The 21,555-nt window shown below is 38.4% G+C and overlaps 1 protein-coding gene across 1 annotated transcript in view; it reads right to left on the bottom strand.

Annotated features, from left to right (window-relative positions):
• Positions 1 to 6,047: 6,047 nt before the first annotated feature.
• Positions 6,048 to 21,555, bottom strand: part of ksr2 (kinase suppressor of ras 2) — an 88,583-nt gene continuing 73,075 nt past the window's right edge. Inside the window, exons 15-21 of the mRNA XM_070834167.1 lie at positions 18,111 to 18,159; positions 16,879 to 17,240; positions 13,753 to 13,849; positions 13,532 to 13,665; positions 11,891 to 12,025; positions 7,829 to 7,958; positions 6,048 to 6,194 (exon numbers count right to left, since the gene is read on the bottom strand). Coding sequence (XP_070690268.1) covers positions 6,048 to 6,194; positions 7,829 to 7,958; positions 11,891 to 12,025; positions 13,532 to 13,665; positions 13,753 to 13,849; positions 16,879 to 17,240; positions 18,111 to 18,159 — 1,054 coding nt within the window. The remainder of the gene's footprint in view (positions 6,195 to 7,828; positions 7,959 to 11,890; positions 12,026 to 13,531; positions 13,666 to 13,752; positions 13,850 to 16,878; positions 17,241 to 18,110; positions 18,160 to 21,555) is intronic.

Genomic DNA, 21,555 nt, shown 5'->3' on the forward strand with positions numbered 1-21,555 from the left:
AATGAATCTCAATTGGTTTTATTTTTGCTCTTTGCGTCTGTCCGTACTGTAACAAGAAATACACTAAAGCTTACCAGGTTTAACACTTTTAGGAATCTCGACAAACCAAACATTCATGCTCTGATGGGCTTCAGCCTCCCTGGGATTGGGTGATGTGTATTTTTTACGCTTCAGTGGCTGAGGCTGGACATGGAGGTAGACGTAGAGAAAAAGAAGGAGGACTGACTGACTGTGCAGAGCTCTCATCTGTTCATCTATCTATCTATCTTTCCATTTTCCCGCTCTATGCCCTCACTAACTAACTAGCTCTCTCTCACCCTCTCTTCAAGCAGTGACTCACAGGTCTGACATTGTATGCCACACTAACTCACACACAAGCATGCACACACTGTCATCAGTATACCAGCATTGAAGACAAATGAAGACAGAAAACACACCAGATTTTGGGATTTGTACTGATTCACTGATAGTTAATTACACCCTCATTTAGAACTTGGAACTAATTTCAAAGTGTAAAAAGTGCACATATTTAATATCCTCTGAACCACTACGATTTTCTCAAATGTGCATTGAATTAGCACATACAGAGTAGCTAGTGTCGATCTTATTTACACCTAGCATTAACTTTTCTTTGGCCTTTATCAGGATGTCCTATCTGGATGGGAAATGCAGGCGTAAATGCACATATTTTGATTGCAATCTGTTCGGTCACATCATCATGCTAGCTTAAAGGATAGGTTCATTTTTCAAGGCTGTCTTTAAACAATACGGGGGTGCATACCAACATCAAAACAGGTTTTGCTCGCTGTATTAATCCCTTTCATTCATACTGGCCATGTGATTACAGGAGACAGTGATGGGGGGGGACAAAAACCATAAAAATATCTGTTTTTTGCAAAACGTTTGCTGTTTAGAGTCCAACAGGAAAATGATCAGTGGAAATTAAGTTTCAAACTAAAAAGTTTACTAAAAAGCTAAAACGTTTAAAGACATCTACATAATATGACTTATTGCTGAAACCTCACTAGCTTCAGATAAACCTTGGATTGTATATGCATGGAACAAAGACTATGGATTTTGTTCATCTTCACTTCCTTTGAAAACACATTAAGAAGGGTTCTTTTAATGTCCTCTTTAAACAGCAGGAATGATTACAAAGAGAAGAAACATGCTAAAATGTTCATATGGGCACCTGACTTATTTTAAAACAGCTCAGCGAAAGCTACAACTAAAGAGCCCATGGCATTGCTTCCCGTGACCTGGAATGCACCATGTTGGCTGTTGAACCCACCAGCCCCGCCTAGCTAATTCGCATATTGTAAGACTTGCTTGCATTTTTTACCAGGCTTGTTTAAGGGGGAGGAGAATTCTAGCTGACCTTTCAGCAGGCTGGCCTTGGTGGAGGTTTTTCATTTTGTTAATTATACACTCATGCTGCACAGACTGGGTGAACTTCTGGCTGAGGTCTGCTCCAAAAATGGTTTGCCAAAACCAATCTCCCCCTCATTACAGTTACAAACATTGATTTTTCACAATCCAAACAATTTTCATTATCCAGATATGACATCCAGATGCAGGTCACATGTTAATGCCAGGTGTACATGATGTCTTGGAGATCACTTTTTCCTGCTGTGCTGTTTGTTATAGATTCATCACCTTTCTCCAGCACGGAGGGCAGCTCCAAAGGCCAAAAAGCTTCTTTTTAAACTAAAGAAACAAATGTCTAGGCAGTGCTACAACTGAATTTTACATGCCGGTGATATATTACCAGACATTTCTGTTAGCTCTGTTCTGTTTTCTATTACCTTTAAATTCTATATTTCTGTTGTTTATTATGAGCCCAAGTAGGAGTCAAGGTGTGAAGGGCTGCATCAGAGTCAACAAGCTCTATCACTGCAGACTGTTCATCTCTAACAGAGGTTAACAGGTTTGTACTGTACTTTACTAAAGGGATAATTTAGTTTCAGGAGCATCGCACTTGTATGTTTCCTGCTTTCAGTAAGTTAAACATATGGAGTTCTCTGTAATGTTACATGAACCCAGCTAAACTGACCTTAACCCAACAGCTTAATTAGAGGAGCTTGTAGAGGATTGTTAGTCTTTTTTTCAGCCTATTTCCACAAGGTTTTTGTGAGGGAAAAATAAAATCACTATTTTTCAATCTGGTTTCTTGCTACATGAGCATACTATTCACCACATTGTGTGTTTCGTTTTCTAATGGTGAGGGCAGCTCGGAATATTTTTCAGCTCATAGAATTTGAATTGGTCTTTTAATGTCACCGTTTCATCATTCACAGAGAACTGCAGAGTGGCTGCTTGCTGTATTATATGTTCATTACATAAGCAACAAGTGGAAGCAGGATCTTTATCCAATGTTTAATAGTGCCTGGAATATCTGACAGAAAAAGAGTTTCTTTTATTCAAAGAATTGTTTAAAAGAATGTTTTAAGGAAATATGCTTGTATGCTTTCTTGCTGAGAGTTAGTTTTAGTTTTTCTATTTCCATTGGTAACAAATTGTAAAATTTGTGCAAAAACAAGATAAAAAAAATTACAGGTTCTGTGCTGGTCGGATGCAGTGACTTCCTGGTTGGTTACCTGGTAACCTTACGGTGATGACAAGACTTCAGGAATGTGTTTCTTACAGACGTTTATGCATGAGACAGTTATGAGAGTGATACCGATCTTCTTATCAAAGCTCTTGGCAAGAAAGCGAGAATAGAGGCATTTCCAAATTTGTGAATTTAGTCTGACTATAACCACTGTTCTTTGTGAGAGGTGAAGGTTTTGCCTTTTAGTAGTTCACTGTTCTACAGGTGGTGGGTGTTTTGTTCTAAAACAGATTTTGCATTGAGGATCACTTAAAGAATTTAGAGTTTGAGTACACACAACATCAGAAAAGATATCACATCACTAAAAGAAGAGTGAGTGATTATAGACAATTAATTCGGTAGTAAGCACTGACTCAACACTAAATTCTCTTTAAAGACGTGCTAAAAATTTCAACCAAAGTAAAATATGGATAAGGGTCGACTAAGATAAAAAATGACATAAAAGAAACAGAAAACATCCAAAATGAAAACATCTTTTTATTGTCATACACTTTGTAAAGGATGAGTGCAAATAAAAGAGCTTGTGATCAAAATCTACGTATCACTAAGCCATGGACCATAAGGCATCATTAAATACAAGCTTTTTGGAGCTATCAATCTACAATACAAGGACGGAATCAAGGAAAAGAAACAACACATTATCAATGCTTATGCAATCAGAAGGAAAATGGATGAAAAGAAAATTAAATGAACAGAAAACAGAAACAACAAAAAGAAAACACAACACAATTTGTACATTCAAAAAAAAAAGAAGTCAAAAATTTCACAAGGAATATTGATATTACGGCAAGTGACGATAAAACATAGTCTACAATCTGTTATGTACACTTGGCACTAATGTTAGATCTTTGATTGTTGTCCAGTCAGGTTGTTGTCAACTCTAGCATGTGCACAGGTCACAACTCTTTTTTTTATTTAAATGCTAGTCCTATCATTTATATAATCTATAAATATTCTGAAACAATCATTCTCTCAAAGAAAGCTGTTGAAAAGTTTTGCAAAGCCTGACGTAAAACTTCATTAAGTATTGAGATCAAACTGCTCAATGGACAACAGTTCATCAGAAAAATGCTCACATACTTTTTATATATAGTGTAGAAGGATTATTTTTTTCATAACAAGAATCAATCTTTGATAGTCCATCTCATGCACTTGAAAGTTGTAAACAGTACAAATATAAATGATCCACTTACAATATTTGAATCCCAGCAATTCCAAAATAGACAGACAGACTCCAAAAAACAGCAGCAGATTGTTTGTATGCATTTTCCCACACACAGATGTGTATATAATGATGTGGAAAATGGCTATTTAACATGATTGGATTGTCTCTATCTATTTGACGTGGCTAGAGAGAATCAAAAGCAGTATACAGCTCGAATGGTGCCACAGCTTCAAATTCATGATGACATGACTCAGATTTGTTAAATCTCTAAAACATACATTTAAAATATATTATGATATACAGCATGAAGTAGAAAAATGGCCTGGGGTGGTCTTCAGCATCCTGATATGTCTTTTCTGATATGTTAAAGGGAAAGTTCAGCCAGATTTAAGTTACTTACTTGTCACTTTACTGTATAATCCAAGAACTCGATAATTCACACTGTAGGTTTGTGTAAATAAAAATCTTTCAAGATTTAAAAAAACAAGGCAAGTTTAAGAATAATTTGTGCTCTACAGTCACCTTTTCAGCAGTGTTGTAGTCATGAGTAGTGTAGTTAATACCAAGAGATAGCAAGTCGTTTGTTACATTAATGAATAAAAGATGAAATCCAATAGAGAATATGTAAAAAGGTAAAAAGTAAAAAGGTCAACAATATGAAAGTTTAACCAATTATCACGATGATTAATGAAAGAGTGTAAGAATATAATAAGTAACCATATATATATATATATATATAAATGATAGATTTCTAAAAGATTCAACGTAAACTAATTCATCAGTGGTTTGAAAAAGAAAACGTAAGGTAGCTCAACTTTTGCCTGCAATGTGTTTTTTATTGTATTAAATGTTTATGAAATATATGGATTTGAAAGAAAATGCACATTAGAAAATTCAAGTTGAGGCAGGATGAATTTTAAAAGTTGCAATTCATAGTGACCACAACACTGCTTTTAAGCAACTGCGAACATATTTAAACGAGCCAAACACAAGCTCAAACTTTTTGTTTTGCCTTTTTTAAAGGTCATGTGCTCTCCCTTTGTGCGTCTTAACAGTCACATCATTACAGAGCTTGGAATCTTAAAACCTGTTTTTCCTGCACAGATCCAAATCATTCTGGTCCTAAGACCCAGGCTCATTAGCATCAGGTCTTTGATCCATTTAGCTTTCCAAACTATTTTATAAAACAGTTAGTTACTTAGAAAGCTAATGTGTCATTTTCAACACTTTGTCACTGATTAGGGTCTACAAAGTTCTGAATAAAATAACTTAACTGCACTGACTAAACAGTAGGAAGCGTTAGATTTGTATCTATTATATTCTGTATCTATCATTAGCTATTTAAAGTAAAATCATATACATTTATTTCTGGGAATAGGGGGGTGTCGGGGGTTGAGGGGCTCAGTGATAGCATTTCTGAAGGATAATTAGTTCTGCAACAATTGACGAGATACATTTCAAGTGTCAGCAATTTCACAGAACAGCGTCAAGTCTGGGAGTCCTGGTCTGACCAGCGGCTTTTTTTTTTTATCCCCAAAAAGTATTGTTCAAACGTCTCACTTATATTCACAGACAATATTCAAAGCACAGTCTGATCAGAGAACAGTCTCCCATCAAAGAACCGTGCCAACACATCCCCACACAAACAGGGACGCGGGCCTCTTCACATTCAAATGGTACGGTGTAAATAAGAGGACATTTTAAAGTTAAATAAAGCTTTTGAGACAAGCATGTAGCCTATACGGACACCCACACATGAGAGACTATGAGGTAACACTGACAAAATGATCTACACAGTTGACAGACATAAGGAATGGCAAGACAATGTTGTGAAAAATATACAATGTGTGATGTACAACAGTTACATTCATTCAAAACCAACAAAAGAAGACATGGGAAAAAAAATCTACATTTCAGTCCAAGATGATATGATCAGTTGAAAGTTACAAGCAAGAAACATCCAGGAAATTAATCAAATATTATGAAGGGATCAAGTCAATAGTAAAGGACAAAAAAGATAAAGGAAAAACATCCTGTATGGTTTAAATCAAACCAAAAAAACTATGAGTCCCGACTTTGAGAAGCTGGACAGTCAACTTATCTGTACACACACATGCCAACATTCCATGAAAGTACACACAGCATGGGCAGTTTTCATCACTGGGCTGGCTTTTGGATTCAGTGCATTCTTTAAGGAGGTGGGTTACTTATGTAGAGTTATGGTGGCTGTTTCTTATAGTTGCTGATTGTTTGCTGTTTTGTGTCTCTAACTCATTTGACATACTCAGCTGACTTCCAGAAGTGCCCTGGGTGGGAAAGGCGACGGTTCCGTTTTGGCAACTTTTCCAGTAAATCTACCAGCTTGGAGAAGCTGGGCCGCTCTTCCTGTTTGTTCGCCCAGCACAGAAGCAAAATGTCCTGGAAAAAAAACAGGAATAGTTGGAACAATGTTGACATTTTGCATTTAATCATCTTGGGGTGTATCAGAGGGAAGGCTTAAGAGTGAATAAATGTGGTGTATTTACTCTTTAAAATTGGACCCAAATATACTTTTCTCAAATATAATATCAACAGAGGCCTTTAAACCATGGGGTGTGCCAGTTGAAATGGTGGCACTGTGTGAAGGAACAAGTGCATGATAGTACTCTGAAAACGACTGGAAGTTAGTTATTGTAGTTTGGCCGGCTCTCCAACACAGTGAGCAGTTGTAGCAGCAGCTGTGGCTGTGGAAAAAAGCTCAGTGTTTTAAGTTACATATTTGTAAGCATAGCTGCCAAAAACCACAGGCGCTAAACCAAAATGCCAGAAATATGAAACACATCCTGAGCTGGGTTTTACTTTGACTGGGTCTCGTGATAGGTCACAGCCTCAGTGTGTGATTTGTGAAGACATGCTAGCTGATGATTGCCTGTGACCTACAGGAATATGCCACCACGTAGAGATTAAGCATGCTGAATTAGCAACCTAAAGCTGTGTTCAAGTGGAGAGTGGAGGTCTTTCAAGGAGAGGGGAAGGGAATGGAGGAGGAAAGTGAAGGCAACCAAGGATTCATTGCGTGTTGCACTGCACTTTGCAAAGACAGGAGAGGCCAATACTATCAAGCGAGAGTTGCAGTTGTCAGTACTTCTCTTAAGAGGGGGCCCACAGAGTCAGCTGAAACCCCTGGACTAAAAGACCAACTCTGATCTGACACTCCTTGTTAAGATGAACACATTTGTTTAATTTGATAAATTCCACACATTTGTGAAAAACTGTCTCAGTCAAATCTGTCTTTAATTAAAGCAAAAATATTTTTCAACACATCTTGTAACCATCAGGTCATTCAGAATGGAAAATTACCTGATAGTGGCTAGAATAATTCTGGTAAAAAGCACTTCTGTAAAACTAGCCACAGACTGCTTCTCGCCTTTATCATACAACATTCATTTTTTCAAAGTTATAAAATGCGTTGGAACAAAAATGACAGTAAAGCTGTGTTGTGAATGAATGAATAAAAGCAGTAACATCGCAGAGACTCATAGAGGGTAAGAACCGTCTGACGAAAGAGACTCTTACGAGCAAACCAATCAGAAGACTCCGCTGATGATGTATTTGAATCTGCAACTTGTTCATGGTTACCTGCTCAAAGCTTTGACAGGTGATTTGATAACTAATTGATGCCTGACCATAGCATTGGACAAAAATAGCTCTCCACCCACCACGTTCCTGAAAACAATAATAGACGTCTTTAGTTGCGTATACTCGTACGCCCATCTTCTTCTTCTGTTGAATTTTATGTCAGTAGGCATTCATAAGTGTTACATTACCACCATCTGCTGGACTGTCCTTTGCCTCAGATGTTCCAGCATTGCCATGGCATGTGTGAAAAGGTGTGGGACAGACATGTTCCTAAATGTAGCTGCATCACTAGTGGTGTCTGAAAGGTTATTTACTGGGAACCATGAGTGAAAGAGGCTAAGGACTCAATGGGTGCTTAAACATGAAAAATATTGAGCAAATTCACTTAACTTTTGATAAAATGACTTGTGAATTGTGACAAATGAAAAACTTACTGATATCTCCTTCCCCATGCCAGTTTGGGCGAGGTTGGGCTTCATCCCGCTGCCAATCTGCCATATGATCACCTCTGCTGGCTGACTCTTGTAAGGCCACTCACGTGCGTGTAACTCGTACCAGATGGTGCTGTGAAGACACAGGGACAGAGTGGGTCAGTGCTTTGAACTGTCTGATCAAGAGAATAACACCACTGTCTTCAAAACACACCTATGGACGCTCCACATCTCAGTCAGTGCCAACACTGCAAGGCAAGATTTCAGTGAGCCATCAAATTCAACGGTTCTGATCAGCTTTCAGATTAATGTATAGCCGCAGATGCTGCTTCTGCACAGTTAAATTGTGATGTATGCAAAAGCCAGCTATTGCGTGTATTTTGTCTTCAACTTCAAGTTTTGAAGATCAGTTTCATCCAGAAGTTAAAGAAAAAGCAAATTTTTCGATTACTGCTCCCTGTGCAAACAGGCAGCTGTTTTCGTTCTGCTCCTGCACATCAAGTTTGAGTAGCATAAAAATAGCTCTTGCCATGAGTAGGGGGGAAAAATGACAGCTTATTGTTGACGAATATGTAAAACAGCCACGGGGTGACCTCTAGGTAGCACAAGAGCTAACAGAGCAGCTGGACATTGTACGCCAGCGCTGCACTCTTTGTCCCTTTAGAATGATATGGCGACAAAACCTCCATATGGGGGACCATCTGAAAATGCAATTGTGCTAGGAGTCAACCGAGCAGGGTCCACCCCCACAAATGAATCAGTACTGGCAGAAGAGGAAGAACAGGAGCCATGGGGATTTTTAATCAACTTAGGACAAATTTAAAATTGGACTTTAGAGGTGGAGGGGGAGGACACCTTGGTTTGAGTGACACGCAGAAAAGCAATCTGTATGTAATAACTGATGACTGAGGCAAATACCACATACAGTATATTTGACTAAAGGAATTCATGGTAGGCTGGTTACATTTTGGACAGCTTTGCGAACAGATAGCAATCTTACAACTGCCTAAATGCACGAAAAATATGTTTTGTTCTGCAGAGCGGGTTCCATAAATGGGTATCAATAACTATTTTGATATCAATTATTATTGTATTTTATTAAGTATTTTTACACCTCCTTTGGTTGTGTGTTGTGTTAAAGGAGTAATTTGACAGCTTGCTTATTCATTTTCTTGCAGAGAGCTTGATGAGAAGATTGAAACCACTCTCATGTTTAGCCTGCATCTGTCTAAAGGTAACTTTATCCGCCTACCAGCACCTCTCAAGCTCACTATTATATCTACTAACATATCTCATTTGTTTATTCTGCTCAGAGGTGTCTCTGCTGGTTGCCTGGCAACCTCACGGTGACAAAATGACTCCAGGAAGTTACTGAATTTTTACACTAAAAATTACATTACTGAGCTGTACAGGTGCTCGTAGAAGGACTTTGTTCACTTTGGAAAGAGCCAGGCTAGCTGGTCCCCCCCCTCAATCAATCAATCTTTATCTATATAGCGGCAATTCATAACAGCGTTATCTCAAGACGCTTTCAAGGCCGCTGTATTTGCAGTACACAAAAGAGTAAGTAAAAACTCTCTGCAACAATGCTCTTGCATTTTGCTTAAGTGGGTAGAGCATTCCAAGCTTTCATGCAGCAACAAAAAAAACAACATGAATAGAGATAATTGTACATTATTTCAATTCTGCAATTGAAAAAACAATCCAAGGTAACATACCTGAAATACAATGATTACCACTGTTTACTTTCTGTTACAGCACGTTTTCTGAATAAAATGAAGGTGAAAACTGCAAACTCAAGTGAAGTTACTGCTGAATCATTAAGACCCTTAATGCGTACACGTCCTTGGTTTTTGCCAGTCTGAAAAATCTAATGCTTGTTGTCTTTCTTTACAGTTATTTGTTCAACATATCTTCACCGTTTTCACAATATTTATATTTTCAAAATGTTTTTGCCTCTTGGGAAATATTGGCCATTGAAATGTCCATTTCCTTAAATTGATGATTGATTGTTGATGAAGGTTGAATTTTTCTATTCGATTCACACACTCCTGTTCTGAACATAAAACCCCATCGCAGCTGAGGCCGTCACCTGGTGAACACTAAACAAGCTGAGATGTAAAAGCTTCCATGAAATTACATTTAGCATTCGTTCATATGTAAACCTTTCTCCTCTCCTCATCCTGCTTAATCAATTAGTTGATGTCTCTTGGCTAATTTACACATTTGTCTTCCTGCACTTATGCAATCAGTTTAAATTTCAAGAAGCTAACTCTCTCTCTGTTTGCTTCCAGACCTTCTATTGTGCAGAGATGGGCACAAATACATCAGAAAGTATCTTTTTTTTACAAAATATAAATACTTGCTCATCAAATGTGTTTAAATACATTACAAAATACTGAGGAGAAAAATGTATTTGATTAGAATACAAGTCATTTGTAATTAAAAAATACAAAATTACAATTAACGTTAACTGGTAGTATTATATTGTAGGAGTCTTTCCCGATCTGTGACAGGATTATCTGTAAATTGGCACAGCCACAGAAAAGTTCATTATGCTATTAGTGGTAGTTAAAGTTATAATCTAAAGATTTTCAATTAAATAACTGTCTGTTTAGTCACTATTGCCAAATGAGCTAACCAAAGAGTCATTGAGCCTATGGTCCACTGATGAAAACCATTGTATTTGCAGTATTATAAACTGGGTGACGAGTTGGCATTTGAGTGAAAAATCACAAGTGGCATCCATCACCCAGCAATGGTTGGTCGGCCAGACAGGGTAGGCGGAGGCAGCGTACGGTTTTTCTGTTCCCTGCTAGTGATACTTATTATGGCCAAACAAACAAAGAATAGATTGATGACTGCAGACAATGAAACACTGTGCAGTAGCGCAAATCCAAAGAAAAAGAAACAAATATGACATCAAAACCTTCTACAAGGACACTGTGTGGATCTCTATGAAATCCACTTACCACTTATTGCCCTAGATACTACCAGAGAGAACAAAACTGACATCTTTGAGATTGCTGCTTGGAGTTACTTAATTTAGCTAGAAAGTCTCTTTATAAACTCAGAATTAAGGTCACTGAAAGGCCGCGTTTTGTGTTCGCTGCCACAGAAGAGATGCTAATGTCACTAGCTAGTAAGTATATTTCTATAGCACATGTGTTTCAATTGCTTCTTTCTTCTGTTGCATTTTAATGTCATTCAGTACGACAGCCTTGGCTGTAACATCTGAATATTTTGATTGCACACCTTTATCTCAGAGGAAATTTGCACCAAACACTAAAGCATCCTCTTTGACTGACCCAACAGGACATGTCATGTGATTCACTTTTTAGCCAAACACTGTGATTAGGCTGCACAGTTTTTTTCTACAGTATAAACAAAACAACAAAATTACATATTAACTAATGTGTTTTAAGTATTTCAAATTCACAAAAAACAAGCTCTTAAAGTATGTTACAAATTTAAATGAAAAACTGCCCATCTCTGCTCTTGCGCCCACATGGGGGAACAAATCACGGACTACGGTGCTCTTTTTTTGGTGCTGTTTTCCGGCTACCAATGCTTATTTGAGCACCATTTCCTCCCTCAGCTCCACCTTAAGCAAGAGTCCATTCATAAAGGATAAGCCAGCATCTTCTCCATAATCAGATATATGACCCCAAGTGGAGTCTATGTCAAAATCAGATATTTTTTTAAGCAATTAAGTTTTAAAATTGTTTGCCCTGCTCTCATTAAATGGTTCCAACTTGGATATCTAAAGTCTGACAACAGAAGCAAAATTGTCATTTAAAATATTGCGTATTTTTACATCTTTGTCTTTGTACAGTAAGCAGAGAGAAACTGTATCTATAATGAGATCTGAAAAACCTGTTAATGAGAGTTGCCTCTTTGTCATGCCATGTGAAGTTTTAGGAACCTGCTCTGTAACAGTAAGGAAGAATTAAAATTCACACAGATATTTGAGGTTTGTAAAGTCTCTGTCAACAATGGGGTTAGTCCAACATCAGGCTCCAATTGTGCCTGGACAAACAAACAGGAGGGTAGGAGGACACTTACCCAAAAGCAAAGACATCTGATTGTTTGGAAAAGGGAAGTTTGTCCTCCTCCGTGTCTGGAGACAGCTGCTGGATGATTTCTGGGGCCAGGTGACACAGCCAGCCGTTGGGGATCCTCAGTTTGTCTTCTCTTCGGCTGCAGAATGAGGAAATGTGGAGGTTATCAGGGTCTATTGATCTGACGTGTTGTGCTGCCAAGCCAATAAAGATGTTACAATTCTGCATGTTCATTACAGCACATTGTCATTGCAGATAGATAGATAGATAGATAGATAGATAGATAGATAGATGTTGCTGATACATTATTGTATCAAAGTGCTTTGCAGTTGCATCACTCGCATATTGATGCAACTTACAACCAATATCTGTAACACCATCTGAGCATATGGTACATTTTATCTATTACAATGTTTCCTTCAATTTACTTAAGTCACCTATAGGCTGTGTAACAATCATACAAATTCATTGGAAATCAAACTGCTAGACTTGCTCAGTAATTAACACGTTTAATCTAATTTGTGTAAAACATACAGAAATAGAAACATAAAAAGGACTACTTTTTACTCAGTTACTTTTTACTCTGTTGTTACTATTTCTTGGTGAACAGCGGCTTGGCTGCAGTGTCTTCCTCTGGAGTCTTGTTGTCATAGTGATGTTGCCAGGCAACCAACTTGGATTAAACAAAAAAATATAAAATACAACGTCCTGGTAGGTGGATTTTTAACCTCTGGATAGAGCCAGGCTAGCTGTTTCCCCCTGAAATCGATTCTGGCTCTATCTACTTTAGTTACTGCACAGATGAGACGTCATATAAAACTCAGCAGGAGAAAGCAAATAAGAATATTTCTCATAATGTTAAAGTATTCTTTTAAAATGAGGGGCACTGAACAATATAGTGACAGCAAACATATGCAAATAAAGTGCAGACAGAGCAATAAAACACTATTCAAATATGTAGGCAGACCATGAAATTGTGCATTATTTTACCCTAACCTTTTAGTCTTTCAATGTTTTCTTTGTATATGACATTTCTGTTTGTTTGTACTCTATGTACTTTCAGCTTCACCTAACCAATGCTGAATTTCTCTGCTCAACCTTGACCTGGTTTATCATTCTCTTGAACACCTTTCTTGTTTGTGTTCTTCAGTGGAGACTTGGAAAGACAACTGTAACCACGGACCAAATGCAAACAGCTTGCCTTTAATTTATAACAATTTGAGTTGCAGTTCAAGTGTAGCACCATGTCTTACTCATTATCTATAATCCTGTCAAAGAGGCTGTTTGTTTTGAAAGCAACGGGGGCCAGTAAGATTCCTTGACAGGAGCAAAAATGCATCTGAGCTGAGAAGCTGACACCAAATTAAAGGTTTGTGGCAGCTTGCATTACTTAAAATAATGTATGTTTAGTGACTGTCGCCTATTTTAATGTGATCCCTTTGTTATTGTTAATAAATGGTCTCACAGTCAACATAGTATTTACTTACTGGTCTTCAATTATGTAAAAATAAAGCTGTTTGTTTGACTGCTGCCAAAGTCACGAAATGTAGACTATTTACTTCCTACCATGGTTGCCAATACAAAGTCCTCTAATGCAAATGCCGAAAAACTGCTCCCGTCTCTGGTGTGTATTAAACACAATTACCTGCCAGCCTGCAAAACCCCCGATATGGTGAAGAGCCCAAAGTCGGTGATGACGACTTTGCCGTTGTCATAAAACACATTCTTAGACTTCATATCTTTGTGTAGGATCCCCTTAGCGTGGAGGTAGCCCATCCCCTGAGGACAGAAGGAGCCATGTGACTTTTCTGTAACGCGACATGTACTGCAGAAGTGTTCAAGGGAATCAGCATTTAGTTATTTTACCTTGACCATCTCTTGTGCAATCTGTCTGGTCTTGTTAACATCCAGGACAACCTTGGCATCCCGCACCACAGAATAAAGTGTCCTGCCTTTACACAAGCTGAGAGAGAGAAAAAGGCAAGGATAAGATTTCAAAGTTTTGACTTACAGTATGTAATAATTCAGTGGAAAAAACAAAGTCAGATTCCTTTTTTTTTTACAATCATTACTGTAGGTCTGATCCATGGTACGTTTGTGTAATGCATTTTGATCAATTAAATTTGGGACTATTCATTCATACCTTGTATTGCACCATAACTGCACTACAGTTTAGATTAATCCTAGCAATGGTGGGTTTGTAACCATTTTGGCACCAATCTGTGGATGCTGTTCAGCAAGTAGGAGATATTGATGTCATCTCAAATTATTCTTATTAACAATCATAGCTTGGTGGCTGATGTTTTTACAGTTTGCATGACATGAACATAGCTGATGTCATGACACGCATTTTCTACTGATAGGAACATGGACTTTCACACCTTTGACGATTTCGCGGTTCCCACCCAATACTGTTCATGTTCAAAAATATTAACAAAATCTTGACTGCTCTTCGATTCAGAGTAAACTTATGACACAACAGCTGGTGACACAACTTCTCAATTTGCACGTTGCTGCACTCGCTTCGTCTAACCAGTCATCTTTTAATGCTCATGTGTTTTTGAGTTTTTGCTGCTTTTAGCCAATACACAGACTCACCCTGAAGTTAATGTGTGAGTCTGTGTCAGTGACTTGTCTCAGTGCAGTTTGAGATGTTGTTAGAGGATAAAATGTCATCGTTCTAGCTGAAACATGGGCCCACTCTGTGCCAGGCTGAAGCTGTTACAATGCGGAGCATGGAGGTGGTGTCATATTTCTGGAGGGGAGCCATCACTACGGCATATTAATAGACAGCTCTACAACCACCCCCTGCCTCACACATGAAGCCCTCAACCCCAACTGTGCCATGCAGGTGACCAACAAAGGACCCGAAGCCAACAGTTCATGCATATTCATGCCCAATGTTGACCTGACAGCAACTCTATATTTAGTTGCTCTCTTCCCTTGGGCTCGTTTCACAGAAATGTGATTTATGACTTTAATGTCACTTCAGTAAACACCTTTAAACATTACATCTTATGTCAACAATTACTGCCACACCTTGGTGAAACAGGCTGTGGCTATGCCATGCTGAGGACACAGTGGCTGCATTTCGGGGACCCCTCAACACACTGAAAGTCACCTATGTGCTTTGAAGCAGAGTAATTTTGCCATATCCACATATAAAAACCCAGCAGTAATATTACAGATAACTCTGTTCTGTATGCTCGGTGTAATCGATCCACAGTATCTTGTGACAAATGAAACAATCGAAGAAAAAGAAACAATCAATATTAATGTTCCCACTAATACTACCTGAAAACTCTCCTTAATTAACCAATAAACCACACTCAGCTTTAATTTTACACGTTTATCATGTTGCACTTTGGGCTGCAACAGCATGATAAAGATTGCATGTTTAAGTTGCCTTCTTAAGAAAAAGGAGAAGCAGAGCATTGGTGGATAACAAAGACACCTGTTGCACTGACATTTGCTATTATTATCAGCAATCAGCAGTGAGGGCTCCTGAGAAGCAGCCAGCTCATCTGTCAGCTCTACTGCGCTCACGACAATTTCAGCTGGCATACAATTGCAATCATGTGTCTTAATCAATCAGTCAATCAGTCATTTATCATTCAGTCTGCAATGTAAAAGATATTTACAACCACAGTGAATGTTATACAGTGAATGGGAATAGTCGTATTTTTACATTTCGTTTCCTGAAGCATTTTTAAACTGTGGACCCAGCATGGAAATCCCTCTCTATCCATTTTTCTCTATCCATTTTTTTTTTCCAATTTTCCTTTAAACAAAAGCACAAGAGACGAGACAATGGGGTGAATTATTTTCTTTGTTAGATATCCTTCTTTGTTCACAGCTTGTGGAGATGACAGTGGGAAAGCCGCAAATATCCAAACAATTTCCTTTTGACCAGTATTAGCTGTGCTAATTAATTCAACAAGAAAGTATTCCTTGTGATGAACAAAGTCCTTGTTACAAATGAGAAAATACTTGCTGCAAAAAATGTGATCACTAATCCGTGAAATAATTAGTTATTCTCCACGTGACACAATTCATTCACTATAACCATAAACTGTAGTCAAGACAAATACAGCAGAGGATGTGGGTGTGGGTGGTTCATCCATTCAGCAACAGTAGCCGCCTGTTCTCATCATAACCTCTGCACGCTTCACTGTATCTATCAGCCACTCTAAACTCATTGTCCCAGAAGGAGGCTGATCTGTGGCTGATCTAAATGAGTCCCAGGGGACAAGCACGGGGTCTGGAGGCCAAACAGCTACCTAACCACAGAGGATCACTGAGAGTTCAGAAGCAGAGAAAACCACAGATTTAAGACCTGTGATGACTCAGTGGTCAGCAAGAAACAAGTGAGGAACAAATGGCCTTTGGAGGAACACATGACCAGGGTACCCATGAAAAAGTTATTTGTTTGCTCTACCTATTTTTCATCCACTTTATTTGAATTTGGAATATAAAAGTTACCTACAATTGCTAATTGTTTGACATAAAATACATGACAGACATGCTGTACATACAAATGTGAAAGAATTTAAATAAATACATACTATTTTTGTATGGTGCTGACAATACACAAACGTCATAGTTGACAGCCTTCAGCCCAAAACCATTTTGCAAGCTTCATCCACATTTATAATATAATGCACATTTGCACACAGCTGTTGATTCCTTTATCTCTTTCAGTTTTACACAGCGTTATACATTTAAAATATGGTAATTTTTGATAGATTTTTAATGGGTTGAAATATTTCATACTTTTTCAAGATTACAGTGTTTTTCTAACTCAAACCAGTCAGTACGCATAGTTAAATATGTGTGATTTTTGAGTGTGTTGCTGATGGACAGCATTGCAGTAAATAAGGAAAATGAGCTTGTAACTAAGAGGTGTGGCAGCACACTAAGTTACATCTACAACACAAGTAGAGGTGATTTCCAGGCTTTCTGTGCGACAACCTGTTACATCTTTATCCTCACCTGGTGATGATGGCCAGATGTGGGGGGCTCATGCAGGCCCCCATAAACAGCACCACATTCTCGTGGCGAGTGTTGCGGTAGGCCATCACCTCCCGCTTGAAGGCCTTGAGCTGGTCCTCGTTGTCGCGCTCGATGTCGATCAAGCGGATGGCCACCTCGCCGTGCCAGCGCCCGTGGAAAACTTTGCCGAAGCGCCCCTTACCGATCATCTCCCCGATCTCCAGCTGCTCAAATGGGATGTCCCACTCCTGCAGGAAGATGCTGGTCTGGCTGGCCTTACGCGGGAAGTTGCGAGCCGACAGGAGCGACAGGTTCATCTCCTCGAACTCGTCGCCAGAGTCCTCGTCGTTGCCATCCTCATTCTGTAATAAGACAAAATTGAACTGTTCTTGAGTAGCTGTGAGCCTGCATTTCACAGATTTACACATTTGCAAGTGTGGTGATTAAAATGCCCTCACACAACACAAAGAGGTGGTGTTAAAATATTCAACCAAGATGTCAAATTCTTTTACTCTGACAAATGGCATTCAGCAGCTGGAGGATTACAATCTGCTAAAACCTCTTTCAAAGTAGGAGAGAGAGAGCTAGAGAGGGAGAGAGATACATACACAATTGTTTATCTGCTGACTGTAATGCCTTGTGGCATCATATTATGTACATAACATAAACATAAATCATAAACATACTCACACATATATATAAAAAATACACATAGTTATATGTTGTCTGTACATGAAATAGCAAATCATCTTTCTCAAACTGTGTGAGTCTGAAACACGGACTGCTGTTAAAGCAATAAACTACAAAAAAATTTGATGTATTGCATTGATTTATGAAAAGGGAAAACAGCCGAAGGGATAAACTAGATGATTTATTCTGATTTGACTTTAAATATAATGTACCGCAGGAGTGAAAATGACCTATTCAAAAATGCCCGCTAGAATATTATTCAAGGCAATCTGCATCACATTTTCTCAAAATATATCATTGTTACAGGAACACTGATGACGATCTGTTAGGCTTTGTTATTTCTCCTTCTCGCAAATGACTGCGACAAGTGATGATGAGAGCTGTATTTTGTCTTCATTCAGATTCGGAAGTGATTCCACACCGATATTACAAATGACAAAAATGTGGAGAAGTGAAGTAATGTAATGAATAAAAAACCGTACACTCTCGTACATTCAAAAACATCACAAAGGTCACACTTAGAGATCAAAAGAAGGACTCACATCTGATGTGGGCTCAACTTCGATTTGAAGTAAAGGGTTGCCCTCATTCCTAAAGGCAAGAAGAAGAGACGTAGAAAACAACCCATGAGACAACAGTGTAAATAAAATTAGTCTCCTTTCACACATATAACGTGTTGTTTAATGTAGTTTTGGCTCAATCTATCAGTTTTTTAAATGTTTATTTATTGCCCATAAGACACAAGACCTTCAGTGTAATGTTTAAATATTGTTTAGTGCAACTATTTTCATTAAATTAAATTGGCAGAGTTTAATGGTTGAGCTAAACAGTGGTGTACTTAAGTGTAATACCTTTCTTTTGTGTAGACATGTTTACCACAATTATTATTAAAAGCATACACCATTGATTTAGCATTGCACTCCAAACGCTAAAAAAAAAGATTCAAAATCGATGCAGCAGAACCACAAGCATCTGTCTTTTTTTATTCCACACATGCTTTGCATCCTGTAGCAAATACTCATGTAGTTCGAGGTAGAGCTCAATTTGGGACCCATACCTTCATGGTTGCATGCTGAGTAGCCTGATGTAATATAATAGTATAATAGCTGTATAAAAAAGAAACATTGTGGTAGCCTTGCTTTAGAACTGTGTTTGACTTCATGCCAAAGCACCTGATATAGCACTGGAATCCCCATACATTATGTTGTAGCATTACTGCGGTCTTGTCATTCAAAATAAGATTTATTACATGTTACTGTATGGTACAGTTAACCTCAAACCCTGGAATCTTTAAGCGCTGCTGAAACTCCAAAGGGCTGTGATGTTTGCTGCTGATTCGAGTTGCATTTTTGTACAGCAGAGCACCTTTACACAATGCAAAAAAACTGCAAGGCTGGACTGAAGAATCGTCTGCCACAGTATTTTGTGTGCAGGGTAACCTTTTCAGTCTGCTTTTAAAAGATAGGAGACATTCTGCTGATGCAGAATCCCTTTGTACTAAGTAAGGTCCCTTATTGAGGCAATTTTAATGACTATGAGATGAGCCTGTTTCATTCTGCCTAGTAAAACTTTATTTAAATCATTACAAACATTCTTTTTCGGACCGGTGATTGACATTACAGAATATGGTATATTCATCTACATGGTTTCAAACTCATCTATCCTCAAACCTTTCTTTGTTCATTTCTGTGATAATTTTCAAATTTTGTTTATTTTGTTGTCTTGTTTATTTATTTATTTATTTTTTCGCAGCACTGGCATTTTGTTTGGTACTATTCTACTCAATTAGTGTATTTTGTTCCCTAAAGAATAACTAAATATATCCATGCCCACTGATAACACTGGAAAGAATTACTCCACTGAAGGCTTTTATACCACAGATCACCTGCAGTGGTCCACAGGTGGTATGAGCATATTCACACATAACACTATTTGACTGATAAAGCGATAAAATGTGAACAGGATTAAGTCTAAAAAGGGCACTCCTAATTACTAACAGCATTATATAGCCCTAATTTTTAATTTTACTGTACTTTCATGAACTTTGAAGTGCATTTGCGCCCCGAGCCCCTATTAATTTCTGACCCCGGCATGTACACTGTCACCCACACCATGGGAGCCAAGGACACAACAGAAATGAACCCATTTCCCCTCTTCAACCAATTCTCCTTCGTCAACATAACTGGCTGTGTTACACCAGCATGTAGCCTCTCACAACCTCTCTGTGGTATATTAACAGTGGTTCACAAAGCAATCTTGGACTCTTGGACCACAGGTGAGACAGTGTATAAAATAATATGTGATTCCTGTGGCGCCAAGGGCCCCTACCACCGGTTCGATCTCTGCTCTAATGAGGGGTACCTGCCGGGTGTTGGGGTCTGAGACAGGCCCTCATTAACCCTGGGATGAGGCCATTAAGGCCAAAGAAATCTGCCAGCTGCAGCTGCAAGAGCATACAAAGATGTGGGGAAGGAGGGACAATAGCATTAATTAAATCAGAGGAATATGGGTTTCATAAGCGCACTAATGTAGGCACATCCGTCAAAAGGCAGAGAACGCCAGACAGAGAGAGTGAGAGAGGGAGAAACAGTAAAATGGTGAAACTGTCCATCTAGAGATATAATAATGAGGTGAGACTCAAAGACACGGCCGCTTAAGATGAGCATTTTTTCCGTGTATATTCACACCCATTTTTCAAGAGATGTCTTCATTATCCAATTTCTAAATGTTTAGCTGCAAACGGCTGCCTGAGAAGCCAATAAATAATTTGATGCTTTTATTGACTGAGGGTGGCTGCTGTAAAGGACAGTAGATTTGAACTATTTTTGCTGGTGATAAACTTTGTAGCTTTTCTGTGCCTCTTACCCATAAATTCAACAACCAGAGAGAAACCTGCAATGCGAACCAAAGGCATTCTCTTACCATTCAACACTTCCACTCTTTACCTTTTCATCATCACGAAATGAGCGGTCATTGATCAATTTAGATTCATTAACCAGGCTGTCACGGTCACTGAATGCATCCAATATTTGTCAGACTTGTAAGAATTAAATGTTTTTGTTCAGAAGTTTACTTTTTAAACTGTTTGGGGCGTTTTGGTCCTTTTAGATGCGGCTGTAGGCAAACTGGATTACATATTGGCAAATTATCACTTACTGTAATAGATACTTCATTTCACCACCAATGATGTCAGAACCCGCGCATGTTCTACTAGCCTCAACCTAAAAAAGAATATTTCAGCTAATAGATGGTTTCTTTCATTGATGTTTTTGAGAACATGTTTTTTGCTAAAACATGTCGCAAAGGGAGTATTTTAATCATTATCTAGGTAAAGGTGCATCTAGTCTACTGCTGTACTGACATCATCATTTTGATAAAGATGAATTCATGATTATTGTGTTGGTAAATAACGAAAATTACATTCAAGGTCTTAGCTGTCAAAGCCGCATGAGAGTTGTAATTGTTGATGGATTGACAACAAAATAATTGTTTTAGGGTGAGCTACACAGGTCTTACATAGCAGAGGGGTTTGGAGAACAATACCCTCTGGACAAATCTGTCCACGTACCCAATGAAATAGAAAATGTTCCCTGTATAAAACTTCATATTCATTCAAAGTGTCTATTATATCCCAATGACAGTGACCATGTTGTCTTCACTGAGTTTCCCTCCCCCTAAAGATCAACTGCCCACACAGCTGCAACTTAGCTCATATAGAGACCAGCCTGTCTTGGCCTGACTTTCTCTGCTGCTTTGCTGCAAAATAAAAATCCTGTATGCATTTGCTGCATCTGTACGTCACATCATAATGCTTATGGTAATGAATGTACTGTAACACAACAGCTCAAAGAATTTATTCATCTATTCAAACACATATGGAGCCTACTGTGATGTATGCATGCCATTATTTGTAGTCCTGTATCATCTTCTGATTCTTATTATTTCCAGATGATCCTTTTCATTTTTTATCTCAAAGCTGGCAGCTGC

This window comes from Pempheris klunzingeri, chromosome 7 (assembly GCF_042242105.1).
Source record: "Pempheris klunzingeri isolate RE-2024b chromosome 7, fPemKlu1.hap1, whole genome shotgun sequence".
Taxonomy (NCBI): domain Eukaryota; kingdom Metazoa; phylum Chordata; class Actinopteri; order Acropomatiformes; family Pempheridae; genus Pempheris; species Pempheris klunzingeri.